This window comes from Blennius ocellaris, assembly GCF_963422515.1.
Source record: "Blennius ocellaris genome assembly, chromosome: 9".
Lineage (NCBI taxonomy): Eukaryota > Metazoa > Chordata > Actinopteri > Blenniiformes > Blenniidae > Blennius > Blennius ocellaris.
Genome location: NC_137658.1, coordinates 17242495 through 17266295, shown reverse-complemented (window position 1 = coordinate 17266295; position 23801 = coordinate 17242495). Strand labels below are relative to the sequence as shown.

The 23801-nt window shown below is 41.7% G+C and overlaps 1 protein-coding gene across 1 annotated transcript in view; it reads left to right on the top strand.

Moving 5' to 3' along the window:
• Positions 1-224: 224 nt before the first annotated feature.
• LOC308134841 (matrix-remodeling-associated protein 5) overlaps positions 225-23801 on the top strand; it is a 32120-nt gene continuing 8543 nt past the window's right edge. The window contains exons 1-7 of the mRNA XM_080502671.1: positions 225-287; positions 9596-9721; positions 9939-10075; positions 16512-16641; positions 18202-18440; positions 18619-18770; positions 20708-23755. Of these exons, the coding sequence (XP_080358797.1) occupies positions 9635-9721; positions 9939-10075; positions 16512-16641; positions 18202-18440; positions 18619-18770; positions 20708-23755 (3793 nt within the window). The 5' untranslated portion in view covers positions 225-287; positions 9596-9634. The remainder of the gene's footprint in view (positions 288-9595; positions 9722-9938; positions 10076-16511; positions 16642-18201; positions 18441-18618; positions 18771-20707; positions 23756-23801) is intronic.

Genomic DNA, 23801 nt, shown 5'->3' with positions numbered 1-23801 from the left:
ACACACACACACACACACACACACACACACACACACACACACACACACACACACACACACACACAGAGCGCTCCATCCCCTCACTCAGACCTCCGCAGGACTTCAGTGGCTTTACAAGGCAGCAAACAAACACCAACAGGACTTCGACTGGATACTTTCCTTTTCTTCTTTTGGGCTTTTTTACGTCTTTCTACTCTTGTAAAAAGTTTCCCACTGACCTGAAGGACTTTGTTTTCTCTTCGCTGCTCCAAATGTTTGTGTTTTTCCTCTTCTGGAGGAATTTCCAGGTGAGTCTCTTGTGGGATTTTTTTTTTTGGGGGGGGGGGTGGTGAGAACTTGTTTAAACGCTCCCAGATGCAGTTGCTGAAAGTTGAGGTTTTGTTAGGTTTTTTTCTGTGCAAAGAGAAAGACTTTAATTTGAATCATCTAATGCAGCTTATGTCCATTCGACCGAGATTTAAGTGTCGCAAAAGGTGAGATATTTGAATTTATTCTTCATTCAACTGCTTGATTTTTGCCATTTTTTGCAAGCGGTGTTTCATATTGCGGAATCACGTCGAGCTTTGAAATCTGATTTCATGCACTGCCTCTTCCAAACAACGTGTCATACATGTAATTCATCCTCAGTATGATTGTGTTAAAAAATTCAAAATATTTATCTGCCGTACTGTGTGCAGGGCACACATTGAGTGAGATGTGGCTTCAAGCTGAAGGTTTATTTACTAGAACCACGTAATCATTTAAGTGCCATTTTGTAGCCCTTGAGGCAAACAAATGGTCAATATAAATACACCGTTTAGGATTTATTGGACACACGGGGCTTTGTTGTATTGAGCAAAGAGGGCTGGCTTTCATGTGTAATAGGCAAGAGGCAGAGAAAAGGCTTGCAGGGCTCTACAAAGGCTTTCCGATAAAGCCGCTGCTTCAGCTCAGGCGGTAACTCTTTGAATTACCACCAACTCTTGGAAGGAAAATCCAAAAGGAATCTGGCACTTATCAATACCCTATTTTTCTTTTTTTTTTTCAATTTAAGCTGTAAAAACTCTTCTTTATGCATGGAAAAGAAGAAAAATGCACATTCGTTGCATAATTTGAGCCCCCATAAGCGACACTGTTGACGCTGTTTACCCACAGAGGTCCAATTGATATGCAATAGATTAAAGTATTACCAAGAACCAGATGTCTCTTTGGCCGGGCTTAAAATAGTCATATGCAGCACATAAATATAGACTCAACATTTTATATAAAGCCTGAAGTTGTTTGTGGGTCAGAAAACACTGGAGACGATGTCAGTGCCCGAGAGCCCCGCACTGCACATTAGCTGGAAAGTGATTTCTCAATGAGGATATATGGTCACCACATGATAGTGCAGACCTGTGTGGAAAACATGTGGCCATCATATTGTAGACGTCTCTTGACATGTGTTATCTCGAACGAGGCAGCTGTGACTTGGCCTTAATGCTTTTGACATAAAGATGTATTGGCAAGAGTCCCACTTTTCCAAGGAATGCACCAGGTTCGACAGAATTGGGTTTTGATGAACGTTAAGTGAACTGAAACTCACCAGGAGTTTGTTGATGAGGAACTGGCTCATGGTGCAACACGCTAACACACTAGGGTAGTTCAATTCAATGTGGTTGCTTTCTTTACATCAATGAATTAGTCTTCCGATCACAATCATGTTCTTTTGCTGTTCTTGTGTTAGCCCTCGTCCTGCAATCTGACCATCATGGAAACAAACCAACTAACTAATCACGTTATTAGTCCCCTTAGGGAATTTCCTTTGTCTACATTTGCCTATTTGTAGGATGTGGTGGGCAACCACATTGAGGTGTTGTGGGAAGGTTGGCGGGGGTCAAGGGTCATGCTCAGTCCCCCACAGTGGTCAAATGTCTACTGTGGGCTTCAAACCTGCAAGTCTCCGATCCTTAGTCTGCTTCTATAGCCACGAGATTGCCCCTATGACGAACTCCGGAAATCTGCCAAATTCATCCATTTTGGTCTTGAGTTGGTACAAACAACTTTCTTCCCCTTCCTGAGAAATCTAAGGTCATTTAACCAGTTACATTTTACCCTTCACCTTGTACCTCTTCGTTAGTTTATAGTAAATATCACCGCTTGCCTCACAGCATGCTGGGCTTTGATCCCCAAAGGTAGTACCAAATTCTCGTGAGCAGTGGAGGAGAGGTTGGGAAAGTGGCTTTAGATCTGAGACGTTAGAATTGTGGGTCCCTCAGCAAGGTCCTGGACCCACGAGATCCCAGCGTGCCGTAGCATGGCAGCCGGTTAAAAGGGGAGAACTTTGCAGTGGTGGCCCCGAAGTTTGAGAGCCATGAGAGCACAGTGCAGCTTGGCTCTTGGTTTCTTTCAGAGTCACTTGAATCAACTACAACCAGCTGGAGTCATCTCCAGTTCTGTCTGAGTTCGACACATCGAGATAGAAGATGAGTTGTTTGTTGTTTTCTTGGACCTGCTTCAGAGAATTGATGTGACACAACTTTATAAAATGAGTGGAGACGGAGACAAAACGTATAATAATATGCAGCCTAATCAAAGGAACAGCAGGAACTGATGAAGCCACTTGGAAATGACCAAGTCCAGTTGACCTGATTCAATTAGTTTCTTTTGATGATTGTGAATTGAGGGAAAGCCACAATGTGCCAGATAACATGTGATCTTGATAAGATGGTCAGTTGAGTGCTTTAAGCGCAGCACTTTATCTTTGTCAGGTCGAAGATTTCAGACTTCGGGGAAACCCCTTCATCTGTTTTTTGTTGTTGCTACCTTTCAAACATATGAATATCCTTGACTCTACATCACTTTTTTTGGCTTTTGAACTCTTGCTAACTTCTTCAGTATGTTTACATTGCCGGTAAAGCCATTCGCGCTAAAGTCCACGCGCGATCGCACAGCTCCTGACACTGGAGACAAACACCAAAGGGACGCCTTTATGGCACCATAAAATCCTAGTAGCAGCAACGGCCTCAACAGGTTTACATCTTACCTTACCAAGATCACAAGTCTTATAATGATTCCGTATTGCTGCACAGATGTATGTAACACCCAATAAACGGCACCAAGCGTCCTTCACGTGGACAATATGTGTCACTCATGGGGAGTCATGTCCAGGGTATCCTGTGAGCGCAGTCTGAAGCCGGCTGGTAAAACACGATAACTGTCTGGTCTTGGCTGGAAGATGGAAAAGTCATTAAGAGACCAGAGGGCAGGAGTTCAAGCCAGAAAACGTTTCCTCCTGCTGAATCCTTTACCACAACGGTGACTGTTAAACGGCGCCTCAGCTTCGGTCCTGGACATGACCTCTGAGCTCAGCTCTATCAAAACGAGACAGTTCCTTTCCAGTTTATACATATTTTACCCAATTGGGGAAATCAGCCTATGATTTGCATACAATTTATAGTTACCATCAATGTTTCCATCCTCTATCTTCATTCTGTGACCTGAAGATCAGAAATCCCATAACGTTTGGAGTGGTGGATATTTGAATGATGGAACATTTATGTTTTCCTATAGTTTTTATTTCTGGCAGATCTTGTTCAAATAAAGCTGAAAGTGCTTTTCTGAGAAATTATCTATTATTATCTTTTATAGCAAATAAAACATGTGTTTATATGCCTAATAGTTACTTGATTTAGTTATTTTAACAACATATAATAGCAAATTATCCTCTCATGAAGACACATAATGATTTATCTCAGTGATCTAACCATAATGTAAGAGTATTTTCCCAAATCCCAAACATTTTTAATAACATGGCTCCAATTTGATCTGTCTTGGTTGTCAGTTTCATCCTTAATAATCTCGTGAACTGCTTTGGGAAACCTAAAAAGGGATGTGTATCTTTGAATTGGATTCATTTAAAGACATTTAAATTAATCTAAGCTTAACCAGAGTGCATGCGTTTGACTATTTTCACTGTGAAAAGCATAAAAGTTTGAAGTATTTCAAGAATTATTGTAATTGATATTAGATTCAGATGTGGTCATTTGTTCTGACTTACGTAACGATCAGTAACAACTGTCTTAATGACCAGAAAGCAAGACAGGGGCTGCATCTGGCCTCCATACCTGCTAAAGATTTCAATTTTGCATTGAAAATGTTCCCATTATCTTTTTTTTTTTACCAAACTCATGAGATTCTACTTATGGTGCTATTAACAATTAGCACATTTCTGTATTCAAAATGCAAACATGGTGAACATAAATGAGCATCACACCTGGTAGACATTTGCTTTTCAGCAAGTCAACATTCACATTAAGCTTTAATGAGGTCAAATCTGAACTTTTTCCCATTGAAATAACAGCAGTAACAAACAAAAACAAAAAATCTGCTATTTTAGCAAAAGCCATCAAGCTCTTGGCTTCGACTGAGGAGGCGTCAGTCTTGAGAAAAGAGTCTTTGGTATCAAGACGGCCACATTTGTTAAACTCCTCACCGGTTCCTACTTCTTACAATGTGCAGATATTGTTTCTGTGGGAAATGACCAAATTCATCTGATCCAAACTGTCACCACTAAAGCAGCGAGTCTGACCGAGCTCCTGGAGGCTAATGCGTTTGTCAGATCAGGAAGTGGAGGAATCGAGGGAGTGAGAGAGAGAGAGAGAGAGAGAGAGAGGGGGGGGGGGGTTATAAGGCAGCAGGCAGCAGGATTATAAAACCTACTGGAATGATAATAACAGCCGTGATCTGAGCAGGTCACATTTTTAACTTTCTTCACTCCACATATGTAAACAAATACTTCATCCCTCTCCTAAAACTCAAAACTAATCTTAACTGTACACAAATCATATCCTTTAAAGCCTTTTACTAAAGATGATACACGTTATTAAATCCAATTTAAGAGCTGTATTAAAATAAAAGAAAGTTTCAATCAATGTGGGATAGACTTATTGATGTTGAAAGTTATAAAAAAAAGCTAAAACTTGGACTGGAAACAGTTAAAACGAGTAACATTAAAATGACAAAAAAAACTCTGAAACAGTTAAAATTGCTAAAATGGCTACAATAGTTACCCCAGCTACAAAAGGTAAACAGAATTTAAAATAAAAATAATAAAAGAGCTAAAAATTGGCAAAAAAACCAAAACAAACATGAACAAATTACTATAAATGCTTTTAAAATATGACAACTTAAATAACCCAAATCACTGAAAAATTCAAGAGGTGAAACATGTTTAAATGGTTGAAAATAAAAAAAGACCAAAAATAAAAAACCTCACAAGTAAAATGGCTAATAGAGCTAAAGCAGCTCAGACCACCTGTAATTAGAAAGAAAAAAAACTTGTGGATAAAACCAAGAGTCAAAACAGATTGAAAAAAATAGACACTAATTGCTACAAAAACTATCAATTTCAACATGTATTGAAGAGGTGAACCAGTTAAAATTCCCAAAAATGTCTTAAAGGGTTAAGACATCTGCATAAAAAGGGTACAAAAACAAAACAAAAACAAAAAAAGCCTTTAAATTGCAGTCATGAAAATGCTACATACGATGCAGTTTTTCTATTTATAACAAAACTATAAAATGTTTTATCTTCATTTTTAGGTTTAAACGTATTTTTTTTTTGCTTCAGATTAAATTCAATTGGTAGAAACCATGCGCACGTGCACACACACACACACACACACACACACACACACACACACACACACACACACACACACACACACACACACACACACACACACACACACACACACACACACACACACACACACACACACACACACACACACACTTGTTAAGTAACTGAACATCTCTGAAAGACGAAAAACACAAAAGCACCCAACTGGCCACCAAAGACTTGAGCCATGTTGGTGTTTCTGGTTCTCCCAAGTGATCGAAGCTCGAGTGTTTGCGAGTCGTGTGCGATTCATTAACGGCGGTTGAATGTAATTGGCCTGTAATACTGGTATCTGAAACCAACACTGTCATTAACAAACCACCTGGCACTGCACCAAAACCACATCTTATACATTAAGCAGTTGTTTTCCACTCAGCTGTCTTCAATTCTACTGCGTTGCTTTTGAGTGACGGATACGTTAATCTAGGGTGTGTGTGTGTGTGTGTGTGCGTGTGTGTGTGTGTGTGTGTGTGTACAGATACACACGACTACGCTTGACAAAGGAGGATTTTTCACTCCAGTCCCTGGAGAAGAAGGTGTAGCGAAGACAGGCAGGACTTAAACAAGTGTTCAAACCTCTCTGACGTGTCTTTATCCACCTCCGGGGCAAATAGTTTGGTTTTGGTGGAGCTTATTGAATCATAAATATTTGTCTCGCTCACTCTCCACCAATGCAATCTCTCTCTCTCTTTCTTTCTACAGTTGCCTTTTTGAATTTCTGGATGACTTGTGACTGCACCAGCATGGGCTTGTTGGAAATGAATATGAAGCATTTATTAATGCATGGTAATAATTTATCTCCTGTCCTGTTGAATCTAAACTGAGAAGGTGTCTCTTTGGGTTCATACAAAATGATCTGGTTTCCAAATTGAAGTATAAGAAAGCAGCTCAGGAGCTGATGTCTGTTGGCATGGAAATGGGAGAAACACTGAAAACATTGTCGTTTAAATGTTGGGCCACGTGTTGACGCTGTCGTTTTCAGAAAGTTCCACTTTGGGAGCTGTTTTCCTAAAGCGGACGTCCAGAACACTTTGAAAGTTTGTCGTTTGCACTTGAAAACGTTGTGTTAAATCTCTCACTGGGTCTGGAGTGGGTCAGACCAGTTGAACAGAAATCCTCTCCGTCTTTGGGATTCCCTTCTGACGAAAGTTGGCAAACGGCTGCAAACTTTTCAGCGAAAATAATTCCTGCAGCTGGGGCGCTCCTTTTTGGGTTTTTTTTAAAAACCGGTGCAGCTTTCGCAGTCTTCACGAAACGTACAGAACAATTGCGCGTGAGATCAGTCGTCACACGTGATGCCATGCAGCCAATCAGATCTGCGTATTTCAGGGGGTGAAAGTTTGAGACACAGAGGTGTGGGTGAACGTCGTAGATGAGAAGAACGGGAATGAGAGCCGGGTGAGCCTGTGAAAGATAAGAGAAAAAGATGGGGAAAGTGAGAGAGGAAAAAGACGAGTGAGACGGAGACATGTTGACATAAAACAGGGATCAGATGGAGAAATAAGAAGTGACGGTGAAAACAGAGACGTTTCTGTAGAATGGACAGAATCATTTCGGTTCAATCTTCCCACTCGAGCGCTAAACCCGTGAGTCGCATTTGCTCACAAAACTGTTTCTGAAATAAATTTCAATGTACAATGGCATGGTGAAACAAAATGTAAAGGTGTAGAACAACAGCTAAATATATCATTTCATCCCGAAAATGACTTATTTCTATGATACAGCATTTGCAGCAGTCTTATATTTACCTTTAATAAAGCTATTATAAAAAATGTTGACATTTAAAATGTGTCTGCTGTACCCAGCCTGATATTAGAGTTTAAAAGTATTTTAGTTTTGCCGTTGTAACGTATTGACACTGGTCACCGAGCAGTTGTCCTGAAATAATCTTTATCCTGTGGTTGTGTGTTCTCTCTCTGGCAGCCGGTGGTTCCTCGGGCCGCACAAGGTGCTCTTAGTTTTCACTGAGCACCTGTGGAACTGTGCGCACCACCGGTGTTATGTATTAAAGTCTGATTGAAACTGGGCAATCCCCACTAAACAAATGAGAAACAGTTTTGAATATTTCCGTGGTGATGTTCTAGGGCCTGCAAGGTCACCCTGGCGGGCCGGCGTGGACCCTGTGGTGAGCCGCCCGTTGCCCCCGATCTCTTTAACGTAAACACAGACCGCCTTGATAAGACCCAGATGAAGTAAGCACCCAAACTCTCCTCAACAAATTCCAACTCTTGTAATAAATACACCCAGACCCTTCAGACCAGACCGGACAGTTTGAAATAATCTAGGAATCTTTCAATTCAATGGCGAATCTTTAAAACACACCTGGACTCTTTACAGCGAGCCAGACTGTTTCAACCTGACAGACTCTTTGATCTCGTCCGACTCTTTCTAATACGTTATGGCAGATTCAGACCTGCCTGCATGTTTTGTGTCTTCTGGCTCCACTACACATGAATTCAATCAGTGTGACACCATGAAGCCGTGCAGAAAGCCTGGCAACAGCAGCGTTACAACAAAATCTCGCAGGGCTGTGGTTCTTTACGCCCAGGTGTGCCATACCTACAGATAACACACATTTTGCTCGACCTGAAGGAAAGACATTAGAAGACTGTCATTCTTCTTCCCATTTTAACCCCCCCTCCAACCATCTTTCAGTCTTTATATTGCATGAGACATTTAACTTGTAGCTTCCAATTTCCTACAATCTGAGCCAACAGTTCCTTACTGTCAGATACCGATCTCTACTGATGCCTATGTTTCCACTGCCTCTGCACTTTCAACGGCCGCACTATTTTAGAACTTGTTTTGTAGCCATGGAATGTCAGGAAAACTGACTGATCTTGGTTCCTCTCTGTTTTATTTTGGGTTGTTTTGGTTTTTTTCACAGTCCAGTCTCTCGGTAGCATTTCAGTTCATTCCTTTAAGAATATGTGATTCCATGAAAACTTGATGCCGCACAATATGCCAGAGTTTTAGCAAGACTGTTTCTGTGCCAGAGCTTTTGGGTTCCCAAATCTTCCTCCACTGCATGCAACGACTGCATTTGAAAACAAATCAATCAACAATAAAGTATCCTGGTTAGAGTGGTCCATGTTCAAATTGCAAAAAAATGAAAATGACGCAAGGAAGCACATTTTTTTTACATTTGTTACCAAGAATAAGTAGCCAAATTGTTGGGTTCCAGTTCTGAATGGAAGGCGATGCTCACTGACGGTCAAATTTCACAGGCGGGGGACATATTTGGGTCGAAATCGGGAGTCTTATTTTTACTTCAAAATACAATTTTACATAATATATATTGTGTAATATGCACATCAACAATAGTTTTAACATTAAATTGTATTCATAACAATTTATCTGAACAGCTGTGCTCAATAACCTTTCAACAATTTGAAGAATAAGTAATATTTTCTGATTCATCATATGGAAGTACTGAGTTGTATTCAAACAACACGGAGCTTCTTCATCCGATCTCGACCACAGCAGTCGTTGTCAGTTTTTGTCCGTTGGTCCAGAGAAAGTGCTCGGAATTCTTCATTGATTTCAAAGATATCCAGAAGTTGTGATGTCCTGGATGAGGAAAAGTGTCAAAAAAAACAACAACATCATCCTTCATCATGGCTACATTCCCTCTGGCATTCCGCTCTTCTGGATCTCTGTTCATTCCGTTGCATATCAATATTTCTGAAGCAGGAAGGCAGTCAGCAAAGAGAACTAAGTCAACAAGATCATCTGACACACAGCTGCCTCTGAAGTACCTGTTTGACACTTCTAATGATAACAGGTTCAATTCGTCAAAATCTTTAAACTTCTCCCAAACACTTAACTTGGTAAGGAGTGTCTTGAACTGAACCTGTAAGTTGATTTTTTTTTTTTTGGACTGCTTGATGCATAGCGATATAAAGGTGGTCATTCCTTAAGACAGAAATGAATTTGTTGTTGAACTTGTTGCAGGTGTGTTGATGGCGTGAACGACCAGAGAGCCATCCAGTCATGGCGCTGTGGTGGTGCACCAACATCCTCTGCAGGGTGGCTGCAGCGTGGTTCCCCCTGCTCTTCTCCTCACTCCTATGGCAAATGGTGAATCTGCACAACCTCTTGTACAAGTCCAGTAGAGATCGGCGCTTGCTTAAACCGTTGCATGTGCAGATCAATAAGGGAAAGCACCCAGTTTCCAGTCATTGTTTGACGATCGTAGGATGGTATATTGTCGTAACTTCTCTACCGTTAGCTTCAAATTGCTTTCCTGTCTCAGCCGTTCCTCCCATCTGTTTCTTCCTCTTCACGCCTCCTGCAGATTGCGCCTGTTTACTCTGTGCCGTCCTGCCCGCGGAGCTGCAGCTGTCCGGGGGTTAAAGAGGTCCACTGTACGTTCAGACACCTCTCCGCCATACCGAACACCTTTCCTAAAGACACAGAGAGGCTCAACCTGGGGTAAGAAAGGGAATCAACACACATGTGAACAGAAGGATTTTTCACCCACGTCAGTCCAAGGGGAGGAAAAGCAAACAGCCAAGAGGAAGCGATGGGGGACGTGCCGTCGGAGGAAAGTTTTCTTTAGTTAACAAATGATCAATTCTGCCTCATGGACTGAACTGCTGAGGCATGTGCTTTTGGGCTGGCTGGGGATGCGTCGTGATTATACTTTATAGTCTGTCTGTTTTCCTCCGGGGGCATTGCTCTCAGAAGGTGGGGTCATGAAAACATATCACAACTTGACATCCCATCCTTTTACGTTAAACTGCCACAACACCGAAATAAACCTGTTTTTTACGACAGTGTCATCGAGGTAATCTCCAAAAGCCCAGCATCTGCTTTACGCCCAGAAGATAAAGGCTTAGCACGAGCACGTGGTACAAAGATAACTCAGGAGGGAATACATTTCCAAATCACTTCCATGTGGAGCTTTGTGTTTTGAATGGAGCTGCCCTCCTGTATAGAGGGGGAACGGCGAGTGATCTGCAAATTCCTGAAAATGAGTATGTGATTTTAAGCTAATAGTTCATTCAGAAAAGTTACTTTACAAGGGTATAAAAAGTGCCCGGTGACTTACAAAATAAACTACAACTTCTTTCCTCTAATGCCGCTGAGTTCAGCTTAAGTTACAGGAGTTTGAGGAAGTTGCTCTTTAGTTCTACCAAGGAGCAGCACTCAAACAGCTGAACTACCAACTGACAGAGACCAGCTCTTAGAAAAGCTGTGAATGCTAACCACAGGTAAAGTGGATTATGTCACTCAGAGTGGGTTGTAGTCCATATTACTGATGCCCCATTCATACAACATTTTCAAGTGAGAGCAGAAAATGTTAAATGCATTTGAGGTTGGTCCTTCACATGCACCAGTCGATGGACAACAAGAACAATGTTTGCCTCCAGAATATCATGGCTCCATGTTTACGTCCTCCTGGGACTTGGTAGTTTTATAATTAAGAATCACCGTAATAGCAATAAAACGTCATCATCTGTCCGTATGAATGTCGGTGTACTCCTATTATTAATTATTATACCGTGTTAGTCTGTGCACACATCTGTGTGTGTTTTCATTACAAAAACAATCAACAGCATCCATTAGTGGCCGCCCATGCTCACTGCACCATTCTCAGTGTTTCTGCTGTTTCTGTGGAAATGGAATTCACTTTCAAGATGTTGCCATGTAAACAAAAATGATGCGTTTTGACTTGAAATGTTGTGTAAACTGGGCCTGAGGCATTTGGAAATGATCAAGGTAAAAAGGAGTTTGGTGAAGTAGTAACTGTTCGGACAACAGCTTTGGATAATGCTAATGGAACATGTTTCATGTTGCTGTCAAGACGACTAAGCTAGTTCGGGTTTATTGAGGGGTGCCTCCAGCAAATAAGAGTTACATGAAACATTATTAGGAAAGCAGCTTTAAATAACCTCTAACACTTATTTTTTTCAATGTACTAATGTAAATGTTAAAATAGTAGCCTCATAGAGAAAGTAATTCAGCAAACAAAAAAGTAGATGGGGAATTTTATGGGCAGATAAAAACTCAATGTGGCTCTGTAATCTATATTTTACAGGTGGTATAAACTTTACACTATTTCTAAGTAAGTGTGAGCCATCCACAAGGAAGGGGATTATGGATTGCATCACGTATCGTTGTATTCTGTGCAAACACTCGACAATTTTCATAAATGCCCTTTGGGAAACAATGAAAATCCAAACATTTTGTGATGAACATTCTTATGGTCAAACTACTCAGAACAAGAGGGTTTTTATTTTTGTACGTTGGGCTATTTTGTGGGAAAGACTTCCAGATGTGTTATTACATAGTAAGAGTCGCTCGCGAGCTTGTCACCGATTTATGTACTGTATGATGTGATGAAGCGTTATGTTGTGAAGGATATGGTCAGAAAAGGTGCGATACATTGCCAAGCTGTGGTCTGCAGGATGCAAACTGTCTCCATGTGTGCTCCTGTTCTGCTCCTGTCACTGCGCCCCAGATACACCAAAACAAGAATGTACATGATTTACATTGTCTGTGCAAAGGCAAGAAAAAAAGAGATATAACTCTTAAATCACACCACCATCCTCAGGCCAGAAAATAAAGAAACAGGTCCCCTTATAAATGGAGAAAGTACCATGTACCAAGAAAGTACCATGCAAGAAAAGAACACAAATAGAAAATTACAATGAAACTTTCACATAAAAGCAGTAGTAAATAACCAATTCACTGATGAATCCACTAGCTGATCATTCAGCAGCAACTCTAATAAGATTTAGTTGAAATATGTATGAGACTTTACTGAGAACATCATAGGAACCTGGATTTTAATGTTTTAATTCAACAAACTCAGGAGTACCTTTTGAGTCTTTTCCCGGGACAAAAGCATATCACGGATATGAAAAGTATTCCTGGCCAATGTGCATCCGTCAATGGCACATGAGCTTCAGCCTCTTTCTATCCATCTGCTTTAGCTCCTCCTTGTTCCTCTAAAGCTTTGATCCACCCTTTGAACTGGGTTTTTTTTTTGTATATGTGCTGTTGTACATACGTTAGGAGAGCAGGAAAACCCCTCAGTGCACTGCTTGCCCAAGGTGTTCCCCAAGGTCCAGCTCTCAGCACCCTCCGCTTTATGCTTTACTTGTTTGCCTGTTTGGTCACGTCGTCCATTTTCCTTCGACTTCACATTTATGTGGAAAACTGTATTGGACTAGCACATCAAATCTCAATAAAACACACTTGTATTGTATTTGGGGTTGTAATGTGAGAACACGTGGAAAGGTTCAATGGGTATGAATGCTTTTGCAGTCCACTGTATCTGTCTGTTTGTTGTCCTTTGTATCATCTGATCGGCATGTCGGGCGCTAAAAGGAATTTTCACAGGTGTACTGAGAGAAGGAGTTGAATAGACATGTCATTGACTGCCTTCTCTCATTTGCCCTTGTGCAATTTGGCAGAGGTTTTACTCGATGAGACTAATTTAAAAACAGTACACATGCTGAGCGGGCCTTTTCGAGTGTGCCAATGACTTTTCTGGAGCGTGCCAATTGTAGCACCCGTGCCTGAGGTTGCCAATCCCTGCTCTCGAGGTTGCCATGTACAGCATCGCACCTTCTGGCTGTGCAGTTCAGACGTGCTACTCCACAGTTTTAAGGTTAAAATCTCTTGATTGCAGCAGTTAGTGCTTTGAACTGTATTTTGAATGCTGCAGTGTACTTCACACTTTCTATTTCATGCTTCAATCAAAAGACCTCACTGCAGAGAAATGTATCCCATCGCTTTGTAGTATGCATGTTTAGGATTGCCTATTGCTTCCTGATGGCTGCGTGTGTGTGTGTGTGTGTGTGTGTGTGTGTGTGTGTGTGTGTGTGTGTGTGTGTGTGTGTGTGTGTGTGTGTGTGTGTGTGTGTGTGTGTGTGTGTGTGTGTGTGTGTGTGTGTGTGTGTGTGTGTGTGTGCGTGTGCGTGTGTGTCTGGCAGATGCAATGCTCGTCCCAATGAGAACAAAGAGAATGTCTTTAGGACGCTTCTTCACAAGATGAGACTTTTGGAACAGGACCAAACCTTCAGAGTGCAAACACGCTTGAACTTTCTAAACAACAGACCACCCTGACAACTGGGGCGCAGGCCGGGGGAGACTCTGCGTCTAATGCGAAGCGTTCAGCGCCGGTTCAAACCCGACATGTTTGGGTCGCTCAACTGACAGTTTTGAAGTCGGTGTCACTTTAGTTTACGTTCAAGAATGTTTGAAATCAAAAGAAAACTTTTGACAAATGCAGATGTGCGTCAGAGGGGCGATGTAAGTGGCAGGGAAAATGACGCGAACAACCTACTGAAGTGAAAACAACTGCAAGCGAAAGGAATCATGGCTATGACAAGATAATTGTGGATGTTTTACGACAAGCAGTTCGTCGTGCATAGACGTTTTTTAACATTGGGACAGTGGGGCTTATAGGATTTCGCTGGTTGGGACGAAAAATGGAAAACAGAACGCATGAATCAGAGAAAATTAAAGGGGGGGTCAAATAACTTTTAATGAGCAAGCATTGACAGATATGAGAACTGCCACATCAGCATTGCATTACAATGCAAGTTTGAGTTTGCTTGTAGCTGTAAAACTCTGAACCTACAACATAATAGAGGAATACATTTACATCAAGGGTGTCCAACTCACTTTAATTCAAGAGCCACAGTTCAGTTTCATCTGGAGTCGGTCAAACAACTAAATGACAGCACAACTTCAATTGTTTGATTGTGCTATGACAATTAAATTTCATTTTATTAAGAAAAATTTGCATGATTTCAAATTACACGATTTTAAATTGTGCTTTCTGATGCAAAATACAGCTAAATGTCCTAAAACCATGTCCTGTTTGTGTGGCCTTTATTTCCTCTTTATGTTTTGTGACAACAACAAAAAACACATGATAGGACTTTGTCCTCTTTCAGCTTTAGGAATCTGTTGAAAGGTCAGAAATCTTCTCCAGTGATTACAGTGATTCCTGCAGCATCCAGCGTGTACGTTATCATAAATTCACAGATGAAGTCTTCTAATGGGACGTCACTCATGATACAAGCAATATGTATTCTTTTACATAAACAATGTAACCTGCAGAATCAGCAGTTTAAACAAAAAAAACAACAAAAAACATGTTTTTGATTTTATTTTTACAGTTTGAAAGATCCTCAGAGAATTGATTTTGGCCTCCACACCTGATCCTGACAAAACCCTCAGGGTTTGTTTACGACGTAACAACTTCAAGTGAAAACAACACATTTTTGTTGTGTTTTGGGTGACCGTTTCCATGACAATGGTGGTCAGAGCCACTGAAAGAACTTTTTTAAAAAGCACAAAATCCACCCCCGTGAAAACGTGGGATGCGTTGCTGTGTAAACGAGGCCCGAGAATCATTCCCATTCAAATATTAAAATGACTAATTCATCAGCAGAGTTTAAACCATCTTGTGATCATTAGCCTTCAACTTTCATGCTGTGTGTCTTGCTTAAGACCAAGAGGTAATTTAAGGTTCAATGCCAGGATTCCCTGCTGTTCTTGTTTTTGTTTTACATTTTAAGTACAACTATTACCGACTGTTGAGATTCATAGATAGTAAAAAACACAACTCTTCTCCAAAAACCTGTGGAGAAAATGCATTCCCCTGCACTTCAATGCCCCAAACTTTAAAAACGATGATCTAACATGCATATCGTTGTGGGACAAGCCAGATTATTCTCCCTGTGAAGTAACACTGCAACCTTCTAAAGCATCTTGTCATGTTCAGGGTCCTACGGTACTGGAGACGGTCTCAGCAGGTTAGAGTTCCAGAGGGCTACAGAGAGAACATACAAGAGAACATATCGAGAAAATCCACCCGTGTAATGAGAACATGCAAACTGCTTGACGACATTAGTAATGTTGAGACCAGAGGGCCACCTTCTACACATTGTGTGGATAATAATCACGCTTGAACCTTTTTTTGTGTTCGGTGTTGCTACCAAGCAATCATCAAGTGTCATTTCATGGAGCTCAACGGTTCCTCCATATGACAGTTGAGTCTTTAAAACTTTAAGTCTTTCAGTCTCCGACTGAAGTTCCCTGGAGGAATGCTGCAGCTTTCGTTATGGTCTAAGAGCAAAGCAGAAACTCTGACAGGGTTTGAAGTTCACTTCCCAACAGGGGAAACCGACACTAAAAGTGAGCACATCGGGGGACTGAAAGACACTCTGGATGAAAGTGGCCACTAGATGATATATTGTGAGTTGGCTGTTTTATAGATAACGATGGAAAAGCTGCAGACTCCAGACTCTCCCATGTGTGTCGGGCTGAGGAGGGGTGCAGTCGCATGTGTGCGATTTTACAGCTCAAGGACGCACCGAGGAAAAGGAGTGTGTCAGATACTGCAACACTGATTCCCGCCGTTGGAAGGTCTGGCGCGTTCTGAAATCTGTCAAGCATCGTCAGCCCTCGCCAGCAGAGTGTGATTTGTGACAGTGAATAACCTCTGGCTCCTACTCTATCTATAGTGCACTTGGCATTACGATCAACCCTGAAGAACAATGCATGTCATAATGTGAAGCCTTTCGGGAAGGTTGTCCAAGAATTCTTTATGAGGAGTTTGACCAGAGGGTGACGGAAATATAAGAAGCTCTTTCTCTACACATGCTTCTTGTAGAATTCTGAACCTTTTGTTTAAACTTGCACATGGAAAACCTTTACATTGGATAAAATCTGAATGTCAAAGGTGTTCTGAGGTCATGCCTGCTGGCATTTTACCTACCATCTCAGGTCACGTCAACTTTTCCTGGCATCGGGTTTTTTCGCGATCCTTCTCATTCCTCACCGTGACCCTTTGTTGCCTTGTCATCACAGTAATGGAGTCTGTTTATTTTCTTTCTCCCAACAGCTATAACAGCCTGACGGAGGTGGAGGGGTCAGAGTTCAGGTCGCTGCGGCAACTGGAGATGCTCATGCTGCATGGCAACGACATTAGCACAGTACATTCCGGGGCATTTTACAGCTTGAGGTCACTACAGGTAGGGTTCACCTGTCATTGTTAGCCTGGTACACTAACTTTAGCACTGAAGCCTGTAGGCTTAAGGTCTGTCTTCCATACAGCCTGGACATTGTTTGTTCATTTTAAAATAGATGCTGAATATACAGCTCGGTATTTATATTACTATATATTCACATTAGGTCAGAGGTCTGCAACTTTTATGACCAGTTTCCAACAAATATGTCTGGAGCTGCTGAACATGATTTAAAAAATAAATATCTTGGAAGACATTTTGTCATTTTCCTTTAAGCTTATTACCAAGACAAATGAGAATCTGCGTAGATATAGATTTCAAAGCTCTTGTGTTTTTTTGCCATATTTACCCAAATTCTAGTTTGAGTTACGTTTATGACATTTCAAAGTACAATCAAGAACCACGGCCATCTTCGGCCCCGTTTACAGGACAAACTTTTTCACGTGGAAACGTAAAACCTTTGTTGTGTTTTGGGGATCTGTTTATATGACAACAGTGCTCGGAAGCACTGGAAATAGAGCTTTTTGAAAGTGGAACCCAAGGTGGTGCTTTTTGAAAACGCTCCAAATCTGTTAAAATGTTATGCTTATTTATTTCTTTAGTTTGCATGTTACAGAACAATTTTTCCACTTAAGAGTACTTTTTTTTCCCCATGATTTTAAACATGATTATGTGAAAGCTCCATGGAACCACCAGGGATGTGGATCATAGATCCCTCTCCTAGTTTCTTAGAATTAAATGGTTTGATGGGGTACTTAACATTGAAACTCCAGTAAAGATGACCTGACTTCACCATGAACTTAATCACTGAAATTGTTTCTCGACCATCATTAAGAATTTCTGAGTCCTCTAATTGACTTTGGTCTGTATTTTCTTACATTTTGGTCCAGCAGCTTCAATAAATCCAAGTTACAAGAAGCGAAATTGAAGACAAAGTGATTAAAAACTCAGAGTAACGGATGTGGTGCGTCTGATTCCTTTCAAGCTCTCGAAAGTGCTTGCATCTGTGGCTTTCTACAGATCTGGCGGCAACGATTTGGAAAACTAAAATAAACTTCATTTGGCAACAAGTGGAGAGAAATTTTCACTGCCAAGTTTGACTTTTTATTACACCCTGTAAGTCAGATAAATTTCCACCCCCCCCCCAAGTATGATAATCAGTTTCTTCCATGAACAATGAAAGTCATAAGTGTGAGAGATTTATCCCGGCAATGAACACTAATGAAGGTAGTCGAGGCCAGAATGTAAACTTTATACACATAAAGAGTCAAATCCATCTCCCAGAACCTAAGATGCATTTAACTTAGTGATTAACTGCACTGTGGCCTGTTGGAGTCCAGATGGGTTCAATCACAACCCAATGGAGCATTTTCTACACAATAAAGACCCCTGCCATATTCCCAGAATTAAAAACAGGACACTACAGCTGTTATATTACTCATTCTGATTACTCTTAAGCTGCAGCACCACTAAAGGCCAATCATATATTCAGATTGTGCTTGTAATCGGTTAAAACTGTATGAATATGGAGTGAATCTGAGTATAACACTAACGTCTCTGTGACAGATCCTGAAGCTGAGCTACAACAAGCTAACAACAGTGAACCCAGGTCTGTTCGAGGGTCTTGTCGGTTTGATCCGCCTCCATCTGGACCACAACCTCATCGAGTTTATAGAGCCGTACTCCTTTTCTGGCCTGACCTCTCTGAAACTCCTGCAGCTGGAGGGAAACGTCCTCAAAGAGATCCACCCGCATACATTCATAACGGTGTCTCTGCTGGGAAGCTTTTGGACGTCTGGGCTCAAGTAAGAGAGACGAGAAACAGGAGATGTTGTTGGAAAGACACACAAATCACACGGATTGCCTCGAAAGTGCATTTCTCACAGTTCTTGAAGCACTGATATTTTTTTTTCAAAGGGAAATCGCACTTTTTCACTCAACACCCTCCTAAATCAAGTAACTAATTTGCTGTGTTTGTCTCAGACACCTACACCTCTCAGATAATCTTCTGGAGCAGCTCCCTGCGGCAGCGCTGAACACAGCTCCCCGGCTGGAGCTCCTCTCTCTACACGGAAACCCCTGGACCTGCGACTGTCAACTGCAATGGCTCGTGAAGTGGAGCTCAGCACACGATGGTAAAAGGGCATTCGGGAATAACAATTACTCGAGTAAATTACTACAGTCTCAATCTGAAGCCAATTTTAATTAAACCTTCTGGTGCAAAATACAATGAAATGTGTAGCGGCTGCTGTAGCGGCTGCATTCTGCATGGTTTTACAAATTTGCCCTGACAGCATGGCTTTGAGGCTATTGTTAGTTTTCCATTTTGCATGGCAGCGTCACCGACATCTCAGCTCGGGTCTCAGTGTTGTGTTGTGTCTGCGACCTTTAAGTGATTTGTTTAAAAGAACCAATGTTTTCTTTTAAGTTTTCACAATTTGCATGGTGGTTTGGCAGCCATATTTGAAATTCTTGGGGGGGCAGTTTTGGACCCCAGACCTTACGTTTGACATCTTAAAAATAGAATAGAATAGAATAGCCTCTTTCTTGTCAAACAGAACATACAGTCATTTTAAATCAAACTCCCAAGTTAGAGTATAACCAGGATAACTTAAATGGAAGAACTTACAATATATGTTTATCAAAACTGTGTATTTCTGGGCTTCAAACAATGATCTTTGACCAGAAGCACAATGTAGTGCCAGATGAAAAATAGTCCATCTTTCCCGCCAGGCATCTGCGCACCATATGGACTCGACCCACGGGACATCCTCAGTACACACTTTGTAAAGCTGACTGAAAACTTACCTTTTTCTTTCCCTTTGCTCTGCTGTTCTGCTTTTCACTGCACGTGCACTTTTTTCTCGGCTGTCACTGCTTAGTTGCAGTTTTTCAAAACATGTGTAAGCAGTGCCACATGCCAGCTGTCTGTATCAGAAGCATAGCAGACAGAACTTCACTGCTTTCACAGCCAACTTCCCTGATTAATAAAGGTTTGTTGAGTGTTGTGTTCAAGCTTGTTTAAACCTCTGATAAACATATCCAGGAGGGGAAATTGTATTCAACATAGATACCACTGTGTGGTATAAAGCAGGGGTGTCAAACATTAGGCCCAAAACCGGCAAAGACGCACTAATTCTGCCAAACCACTGAGCAAATTGTACTAATTTCAAGAAAAACATTGATTTTATAACACATTTCTTCAGATGATCAGACACAACACAACACTGAGACCCACTGAAATATCAATGCTATGGAAGCGATCCACCTCATCGCGAGCAAAGTAGCATTAGCCTCAAAGCCATGTTTTCAGGCTGCGTATGTAAAAACATGCATAAAGCAATTGCTATAGAAGTTTTTCAACTTTTTTTTTTTGACATTTCACTCTATTTTGAACCAGAAAGTTTGATTAAAATTGGCTTTATTTTGAGATTGTAGCAATTTTCAGTAGTAATTGTTTAGTTTTGTGAAAATATAAACATTTTCATCACGTATACCCTACACCACAGCAAACTCAATTTTGTACATTTAAATGTAAAGGTTATTATGGCATTATTACGGTGTGAAACACTCCAGATGATATCAGGCTGGATGTGGTCCCTGAACTAAAATGTGTTTGGCATCCATTTATTTAATATTTAAATTAGCTTACCTCATCTGGAGGCACCAGAAATCTCCAGGTGATTGCAGCGGCAGTACAAATGAGTGGTTATGGAGAGGCCTTTTCCCAACATGTTTTTATTTTTAGAAATCATGATAAATATTATAATATTAAAATGATAATTTTAATCGCCACAAAGAACCTAAACCCAAAATACTTCTTAGATTCAGACAAAATATATGACAACATGATATTACATGAACGCTTGTGGGTGGGGACAACTCAATGTGGTTCAGGCACTGTGATCATAGCCCAATTCTATGATGTTATCATTTGTTCTTGACACATCTTTCTCTCACAAAATCCCTGGCTGTCTAACCACATCTCTTCTATCGTTTTTGGTGATTCAGATTGTTAGAATTCACCCTTAATTCCATTGTATGTTTTCCTCTGTCTTCTACTATCATCTAGGTGTAATCAAATGCAAGAAGGAACGTGGCACCAGTGAAATCTGCCCCCAGTGCTTCTCCCCTCAGCCCCTGAACGGCACCAACATACTTGAGCTTACGCAAGACAAACTCACCTGTGAACGACCGGCTCTTAAGTCCCCCCTCAAGCAGTGGGACAATCCGGTGTGGGCTGAATCCGAAGTAGAGCCCGACTTCCCGTACACCCGGGACTTTGAAAAACCTTTGGGCCATGTGACCATCGTCCTCTCAGACAGCCACGGGAACAATGCACACGTGGCATGTGATGTGCGACATCCTGAAGACAGCTCGCCTATGACGTGGTCGGTTAATCCAAGCATACCTGGGGAGTTGTCTGTCAATGTTTCCCTGGCGACGGCCCTCGAGTGCGAAATCGATCGTGAGATGTTGCAAAATCTGTGGCAATTGGTGGCATATTACTATGAAAGCCCTGCAATTTTGGAGAGAGGTCAGCTCAGAGGAAATTCAAGCAGAATAACCTATCAGTACGCCCAAACTGTGAATGAGAACTCCCCATATTTCACAGAGTTAAAAGGTTATTTGGTGGGAGAACCCTCGTGGCTGCTTCAACCCAGAGTCACATTGAAGCTGAACAGAGAGCAGACAACAACCAAGAAACTGGTGATGGATTTTTCTACTGTAATTAGAGAGGAAATCAACAGCCACAGAGGCCAGGAAGATGACAATGACTTTGCTTCTTCCTGGGCACTACTCCGCAGAGGTTCGCCCGGTCGGGTTAAAGCTGCTCTACAAGGTTCAAAAGTAAATTTGGAGTGTGGCATCATCACTTCTGATCCAGATGTGAAAGTGGAGTGGATACTTCCAGATTTGTCGCTTGTGGAGGGTGCAAATGAGAAAATCGACATTTCTGAAAAGGGGGAACTTGTGATTTTAAATGCCACTTTGGCTGATTCTGGCCTCTACCACTGCATGATCAGAAGCAAAGCAGGTGTTGACTTGATGCCTTTGAGACTCGCCATCAAAGAACGCTCACTTGGTCCGACAGCCTTCAATGGTCAGAAAGTTATAGTTGAGAGGGGAAGCTCTTTCTCTCTTCCTTGTGAGGTGACCTCAGTTCAACCCAGTCAGACGATGTGGTACATGCCAAAAAATCAAGTTCTTCGTCCAACACAAAAGACAAAGAAAGCAGAAGTGTTTGCAAATGGGACTCTAGCAGTGAGAAAGGTGACGCTGGAAGATGCAGGGGAGTATAGCTGCTTGACCTCCAATCTTTACGGAGTTGATATGTTGTCTCACATTGTGGAAGTGACTGGAGGAGAACCGTCCTCTGAAAAAAAGACTGAAAAAAAGCAGCCTGTCTTTCCAGTTGAAGTGGAGGAAGATGAGGGTTCAGGTGGAGAATATCAGGAGATCATACGTCCTTATGCAACACAGCTTCCTGAGAAGGGAGGAACACGGCAAAAGTTTTCGAAAAGGATACGAATGAAAGAGTCACAGAGAAAACCCAATAAGTCCGTTAAAGAATTAGATCCCAGTCGTTGGGCAGAAATATTAGCAAAAGCTAATTCAAAACCAAGTGTTGCTTTGCCTACAGAGCAATCACTGGAAGAGCCCAGTACTGTCACTACTGTGACTGTTACCACAATGAACAACCGCATTACTAACACTCCTGATAGAATAGACCCAACAATCATTGAAACTGAGGAGCACTCAGAAGAAAGAGAAGACAATAAAGTTTCTGAAACGCTGGAAAGTAAGCAGCAAGATTTACAACCTTCACATCCAAGAAGCACGTCACCATCAATACAAAGTGTTGGTCAGATGGAAGAAACAGAAAAACCTATAATAGACACTCCACCTCCTGGAACTCGCCAGGGGGGTGAACAGTCTGAAAACAGACGTTCTGAAGAAGGAAGGAGGAACCCTACTTTTGTTCCTGGCCAGTCAAACAGGAGGAGACCCTATCATAGACGTAGGAAACCCCCATTAAGCAGAGTCAAACCACATTCAAACCCATTCTACCAATCATCAAACAAGCCCCGAACAACCGTTCCCCCAACAACAACCACCACAACAACCACAACAACCACGACTACTACTGTTGCCACCACCACCACACCTATATTAACCACAGTGGAAGACCTTGAAAACCTCTCTGCTGAGTATCAGACAGAGGAAGATGAAGGGGATTACTATGAAGAATATAACGAGAAGAATAGTGACACTTTGGATACCGAGGACAATTTAAATAGTGAAACTCTTGACAACATTCACTATCCTGAGGGTACCATTACCCCTCCTCCAGTGGATGAAGAATATGATCTCTCAGGTGGACACAAATTACCCAGTCCAACTACGATCGCGATACCAAAGATAGACAATCCAGTTCTACAGAGTGTTGAAGAGAAGAAAAAAGAAACTCAATCAGAGCACCTTAGGATACCGAAAGTAGACATACGCAAACAAACCGAGAATAGTAGGAGTAATAGTAACATGCCTACGGGAGAGAACAAGAGTGAGGCTATTACAGCAGTGGACAAACATAAAATGGATGTCAAAGGCCAAGAGGGACATGACAAAAAATTAATAGTAGAGCAGGTTACACAGAGCTACACTACTCGAGAAAGCATTCGAGAAACAACACAAAACAGGTTGAGAACCAACAATCGACTTTCTCCTGACATGAACACACCCACCCATAGGAGAACATCGTCCTCGAACACACTTTCAACAAGAGGCAGAACAAGGGATGAAGTGACGCAAAGAGCATATAAAGGCATTAACCTGCCCACTGTGAAACCCGAAATTCACCATTTTCCTGTGATAGAGCCCCTTCATCCCTGGCTCCATCCAACCAACCCAGGAAGAGGCCAAGCAGTCACGTCCAAGATCCTTCACCCAAACCCAGACAGAAATACAGGAAGACAGGGAGAAGTAAACCCAGACAGGCATTCACTGCCTCCCAGAGTCCCACCAACCTCCCGCTGGTCTTCACATTATAATCCTCATCAGCACTACCCCATCTACCCACCCTGGCCAGGTCAACGGCCGTTTCCTCATCCACGGCAAGGTAAATGAAGTCTTCCCTTCCTACCTTATCACCACCGACAGGATAT